At 36.0% G+C, this 6,960-nt stretch overlaps 1 protein-coding gene across 1 annotated transcript in view; it reads right to left on the minus strand.

The window, feature by feature from the left end:
* Positions 1-598, minus strand: part of LOC148941363 (ileal sodium/bile acid cotransporter-like) — a 65,705-nt gene extending 65,107 nt beyond the window's left edge. The window contains exon 1 of the mRNA XM_089104047.1: positions 56-598. Within this exon, the coding sequence (XP_088960173.1) occupies positions 56-598 (543 nt within the window). The remainder of the gene's footprint in view (positions 1-55) is intronic.
* Between the last annotated feature and the right edge of the window lie 6,362 nt (positions 599-6,960).

Genomic DNA, 6,960 nt, shown 5'->3' on the forward strand with positions numbered 1-6,960 from the left:
TTCGAAGAATTTCTTGGTGATACTAAGATATAATAAGAAATAAAAGGAATCTTACCAATGGCATGAACAGGAATTGGCAGATAAAGCCAACAGCAGGTCCCAAAGGGCGGATTAAATTCAATTTGACAATCTTTAGGTCAAGCCCACAACCCATAAATGTGGTTGCAATGAAGATTAAAAGGGCTAAAATAGATGTAAATGCAACATCTATTGTAACACTTTTTCTCACCACAGTTATCACCAAAGACTCTTTTGCTAGGACCAGGGAATCCTCATTTAGCAAGACAAACTCTGTATCTGATATACCTATCACACTCGTTGCAACTTTCACTAATTTAGAATATTCGTATTTAATGTCATTGTGGTCGTACTCAATTGTTTCATTTAAAACTTCGAACACGATTTGATTGCTGCTTCTTATGTTCAAAGTGAACATCGACGGGACAGGCAGCAGTGCAGTGTCGTTAATAGAAACAGATATATTAACAAATGACTCGGATTCATCATAAAAATTGTCATTCATGTTTGAGACATTTATCAAGTATTGACAGTGGACCAACCTGAGGTACCACACAAGTATAAATGAAACCTTTATCATGTTAATGAGATTTAAAACTAATTTTGTAGATCTGAATCAAATTATTTCTCTTCTTATCTTCTTTTGTTTACTATTAAAATTTTAAGATTAAAGTACCTGAATATCTTATCTCTTGTTTAGGAACATCAGTACTTGTTCCTGATGTTCAGAGTAATACTTCCTATCAAGGGTATTTACGCAACTCAAATAAATAAAGCTTATATTTGGCAAAAACATTTAAAAACCGGGAAAAATTATTCAGAGATTGATTTTTCGCACTCGATCTAAAACGACCTCAGTCGTATTTGCAGTCATTCTGAACTAATTTAAATGCACCTCTTCGCCTCTTGCACCTCTTCTTCTCATTTTGCCACTGTTCTTATTCTCTTTAAATGAAACCACAACTAATGAATAAATAGTGATCCTAAACTAAGCTTGGAAGTTGTTTTTATTTATATCCATTAAGGGACTAGGCCGCTAGGGATATAAGGGCTCTGCTTATACAAAGAATAATTTATGTTAGTTTGAACTTTTAATATTGCTCTTTTCTTTCATTTGAAAAACTAGCTCTTTTTTCAACATGATATGGTTCAAGGCCTACAAGATAAGCCTGGGCTATTTTTCCAATACACATGGCGAAGAAAGAAGTACTACAAAACATAATAATAATAATAAATAAACACGCATCTTTGTTGGGGAAAATTAAAGATTTCGGGCATAGAGGGATGAAAAATCTGGTACAGAGTTCTCAGGCATGTTGAATTTATTGCCATAGTTTCAGTTGAACCCCCACCTCGCATGATGTGGTTTTTCTCCCTATTTATGAAATCATTCGAATGCTCTGGTGCTAATGGCTTTTGATGGGTTTTTGCTTGACGAATTTTAAGTATTTGCAGTCAGCATGAAAAGCAGATGATCTTGATGTATCCATTGTTGTCAAATTCCTATTTTTAGAGTTATGGTTTCTGTTGAAAATATCGCTCCTTACTCGATGTTACTTCGTTACTTAATCACCGAAAACTGAAAAAAAAAACACTTTGACGAAACACTAATTACAACAGATTTTAATATATTTCCTAAACTCTTGATAAGATAGGACATTACAAGACTTAGGGGCGAAATGTACAGCACTTCTTGATCTTGTGGCAAACTTGATATTGGCCACAAACACAAGAAATTTCAGGAGAGACTTCTTGCGCACCAAAATTTTATTGAAAAGGCTGTTACACTGGGAAAACTATTTTTAAAAATGTATCATGCTTCGGTTGACCATCAATTTGCCCATTGGTGCTGAGTTTCGATCCACTTTCAATGTCCAGCTCAGCTATAGGGCTCGATTTCGACTTTTCTGACACCAAAGAATTTCGCCAATCAATAAAAGTTCTTTTTACCAAACTGAACTAATACCATCCACCAAAATCTATTAGGGTCAGATAAGCCTAAACTAATTTCAGCCTTATTTCCCAGTTCTACGTTCTAGGAAAAGCTGTCTTTCTTTTCGATTTACAAATGCTTAGAAAACGAAACATTAAAACCGAAAATTATCCCGAATGACTCAAAAATGCATTTTTTACAAAAGACAATTTTAATAATTGTTAAGAGTTTTGCTTGTTTCTTTAATTTTATTTTTTTTTTTTTAACTCCAAAAACAAATCGTCAGGTTTCTGATAAGTTTTGAAAAGACTGTTTCATGTTTTCTTCTAGGAAATTCGCAACATAAATAAGGATACGTTCAACTATATACTTTCATCTTGCTTACTATTAGGTGTACACTCTCATATAATAATAATAATAATAATAATAATAATAATAATAATAATAATAATAATAATAATAATAATAATAATAATAATAATAATAAAATAATAATAATAATAATAAAAATAATAATAATAATAATAATAATAATAATAATAATAGTAATAATAATAATAATAATATAATATTATTTTATTACCCGTCAAAAGCAAACAAAAGAGACGGATTACATTAAAATACAAGAAAAAGAAGTGTAGGTCTAGACACAAAGTATCCGTAATCAATATTTACAAGCACGAAAAGACTGGTTAAACTATGGCGAAAACACAAACACACCGAGTTCTGCTGGCGGAGGATTTCAAACCACGGATGGCTTTTAATAGTATTATTAAACTTTGAAATCTGATTAAGGATGGCTAAAGTTGGGTCTGTTATATTATGTTTCTTAATAAGAAAAGAATTTCGGGGCCAAAGTTGGAGACGAAGCAGAAATTTAGCGTAACTAAAGAAAACAGATCGAAGTTTATGTTAATCGCATTCGGGATTAATTCTCCAAAAAGGAATCAAATACAAAAAATGAGGGAGGATAATTCCATTAGAAAGACGAGTTAAAGCTTGTCTGTTGAACCTAAACTTATTTGAAACAATTTTACTACATGCAAAACCAATCCGCTTCGGTAGATGCGTGATAAACAATCGGCGGGTTGTTTTTAGAGTCGAACCGATAGGAAGGCCAAAATATGTAATGAAATGGACTGGCTTAACGTTGGCATTTCCAAGAGCAATCGTGGAACCATCGGGGACTGATTCTCAATTAAAAAGCAGGATTTCTGATTTTTCTGCGTTAAACTCTAATCCGAGATGCTTATAAAAATTCTGGAAGACAATAAAGTTTTCCTCTATACCCAAAACCGTGCGACTTAATTAAATATATCGTCTGCAAATTATATTAACGAAACATCATTGCAGGACACCAGTTGTTTTACATCCCTCTTGCCCTCGGATTATAGTGTTATTAAAAGCGGTAGGTGAAGTTATAGCCCCTTGACGAGTTCTTTTTTAACCAGGACAAAAGGATTATTTTTATTTCAATTCCCGAATGCTGATGCAGGAGCTTAAGGCCGGCTTTCAGCTTTACATACATATCCTTTAAAGGAAGAAGGGTTCCTTTTTTACACCACGCTTTCTCGTATCCAACATCAACACATCATGAATCAAAGAGTCGAAGGCACATTGAACATCGTACGCCACGAGAGAAAGACTCTTCAGTTTTCTCAGCATTAATGAGAACAGATACTACGGCGGACAACACATGGCGACAACCTAGACGCGGCTGGAATCCAAGCTGTGAGTCCGGACTATAACACTTATTTCAGACCTCATTAACTATCAAAAGCTCAAATATTTTACAGAAAGTTGTTGAAACCGTGATCGGCCAAAAAGACAAACATCCCCCGGGAGGTTTACCTTTCTTAGGGACCGTGGTTAAAACACCAATGCAAAAAGATGACGGAACTATTTCGGTGAGGAAAATCATTTGAAATAAGAGCGTAATATGATGAGGGAATAATTGACTACATATTTGTCATTGGAATAATCCTTCAATTTTCGACTTACCTTCAATTACTATGGGAACGGAACAAGTTCCTGAATATACGATGGCTTCCGGCTGTATGAAAAAATTAAAAGGTGATGACAACACTGTTATTTTAAGGAATAACAAAGTTCATGCTAATTCATATGATGATGATGACATAGTAATTGTTTTTGAGAAATTTGTAAAAAGTGAAATGAAAGAAAAACGCAAGAATAAGCAGGGAAAAACATGTGATATGTAACCATTTTAATCATGGTCGTTGTAAGCTTCGCAAACAGTGCAAGTTTTTACATATTTGTCGTAATTTTATTTTAGGTATTTGTATGTCCGATAAGTGCAGCTTTGATCATGTTAAGCTTTGTCCTGCTTTAGCTTGTATTTACAAATCGTGTCGTTTTGCTCATGTATCACCAGTCTCAGAGGGTAAGTTTAAAATCCAACCTTTTCTAGGGCAACACCAAAAACATTCGCAACCCCTCCTCCCCTGGGTCATTTTCCAGTCGACTTCCAGTCTTACCCCCTGCATACCCAATGCAGAGCAATAGACTCCAGGAATCCATCCTTCGAAAGTTTCCTCCGTCCCAGGTACGTACACTGCCCGGCCGATCCAACCCTTCAGGTCAAGTTACGCAATTCGGACTATCCCCAAATCTCCCCTTACTCACATCCCTCCCAAAAATCCGCACCCCACAGACATAAATCCTCTCCGTGCGTCCAAGAATTTGATAACAGGTTCTGGCTTCCTTCCGTCATGTGCCGAGATAAACCTGACCCCTCCCCTCTCAGACACCCTCCACCTTACTCCCCTTTCCCAGCATCATCTTGCCTTACCGTACCCCCCTATAAAGAACACTCCCAATTGGACTTCTTCTCCTATAACCAGGAAACCTTTCCCCAGAAAGAGCGGATCCAGGATTTTGGTTCGGAGGGGGGGGGGTTACTAATTTTTTACTCGGTTTTCGACTAATTTTAGTAATTTTTACTGATTTTCGACTAATTTTGAACTCGGTCAAGAATTTCGGGATGGGGTTCAAACCGGGTAACCCCCCCCCCCCCTGGATACGGCCTTGTTTCCCCCATCCCTCGCACTTTATTCCCCGTGGGTACCCAAAAAATGTGACTCTAGATTGAATGATCCTGCATGCGAAAATTTTCCTGTAATAAATAGTCTTCCCCAAAAAATCCGCATCATCTCACAAAAATCCGTATCATTATCCGCATCATCTCACAGCCCAAAATTAAAACCCACCCCAAGAATGACTGAAACTCAATGACATTCACGTTTCCCCAGTCGCTTTAAATTTCGAAAGTTTTTATTCACTAACGTCGAAAGCCTTAATTTTGACAAACTCAAGGTGCTATAAGAATTAAATCAAATTGACGTTATAGCTGTTACAGAAGTTCAGTCTCAAGACCAAAGGTCCTTTTCAAATTTTTCCTTTGTCAAATTTTTCAGAATTTATTAAGCTCCGTCCTTTGGATCACCCACTTGGGAAAAGGGAGGTAATGTCATGTTTTTTACTAAATGCATTCTTTTCCCAAAACTTATTCCTGTTCCTAATTTATCCGAGTATGATGAAATCCTTTGGCTAAGTATTAGACCTAAAGTACTTCCCCGTCCCTATAATATCATTGCAATAGCTGTATTTTATTACTCGCCAAACCAAAACATTGATGCAAAACGCAAATTTCTCCAGCAGTTACATACCAGCGCTGACTTTGTTATCTCTAGGTACCCAAATGCCGGACTTTTTCTGGTTAGTGAGGCCAATGAACTTAAGATGAATTCAATTTGGTCCTCCCTAAGGGTTAAACAAATAGTTGAAATACTAACAATTAGGGGAAATAACTCTCTTGATGTCGTTCTAATTAATCTGAATAATTTTTACAGTCTCCCCTCCACTTTACCCCATCGGGTGGGAGTTATCATTTTTCCCTCCTCCTGCCCCCTATTCTAATTTTAAGCACTCATTCTAAGTAAACTATGGCTCTTACCACTCCCTTCAAAATGCTGGCCTTCTTTCTTTTGAAACGTGGCTGAGTGCTGAGGATTGGTCTGATATTTATAATTTGTATGATCTGGATCAAAAAATCACTTCCTTTCACAAAAAGCTAAACAATAAATATCTACTTTCTTTCTCATAAAAAATATTTAAAAAGTGCTCCAGTAACGAACCATTCATCAATCAACCCATAAAAGCACTAATTAGAAAAAAATCTAATCTTTTTAGAAATGGTAAACTGGGTGAAGCAAATATATTAAGAAAAGCAATTAAAAAGGAAATACATAAATCTGCCCGATCCCACTACAAGAATAAGGCCAAAGAATTGTTTACCAATAAACCAAAAAAGTGGTATTGTGAGACAAAGAAGTTGTGAGGTAGGAGTCCAGACCAGCTTGATTTCAACCTATCTGAATCCCCAGAAGATACTGCTAATTTAACAAGCTCCTTACTTCCATCGTCCAGAGCCTTCCGGTATTGTCTTATCAATTACCTACTGATGAACCTACTTTCCCCCTCCATATCTCCATCTGAGATCGAAAGAATAATCGAGAAACTATGAAAAACAAGTGGCTGCCCTTTAGATATCCCTTTTCCTCTAATTAGTGCTTACAGTGATTTCCTTTCAAAGCCCTTGCCTGTTATTTTCAATGAAATTATTGAGTCTGGCCAATATCCACAAATTTGGAAACAAGGTTTCATAACCCCCTTGAAAAAGAAAGACGGAAAACCTACTTTTGAAGGTGTTCGTCCTATTTCACTCACCCCTATATCGTCTAAACTATATCAAGAATTCCTTGCAGACTGGCTACAGGAAAAACTCCTACCCCTCATTGACCTGAGACAATTCGGGAACATCAAATCCACTTCTTCCCATTACATTGTTGTTCTTATTGGCTCAATTGGGAAAATTCTCGAAAACCCTAATTGCTGTCTAAATTTAATTTCCATTGACCTTCAAAAAGCTTTTGACCTTGTTAACCACAATATTTTAGTTGAGGAAATTATAACTGATTTTAATATTG

The sequence above is a fragment of the Artemia sp. Qi Xiang Cuo genome, chromosome 18 (genome assembly GCF_049724085.1).
Source record: "Artemia sp. Qi Xiang Cuo chromosome 18, ASM4972408v1, whole genome shotgun sequence".
Classification (NCBI taxonomy): Eukaryota; Metazoa; Arthropoda; class Branchiopoda; order Anostraca; family Artemiidae; genus Artemia; species Artemia sp. Qi Xiang Cuo.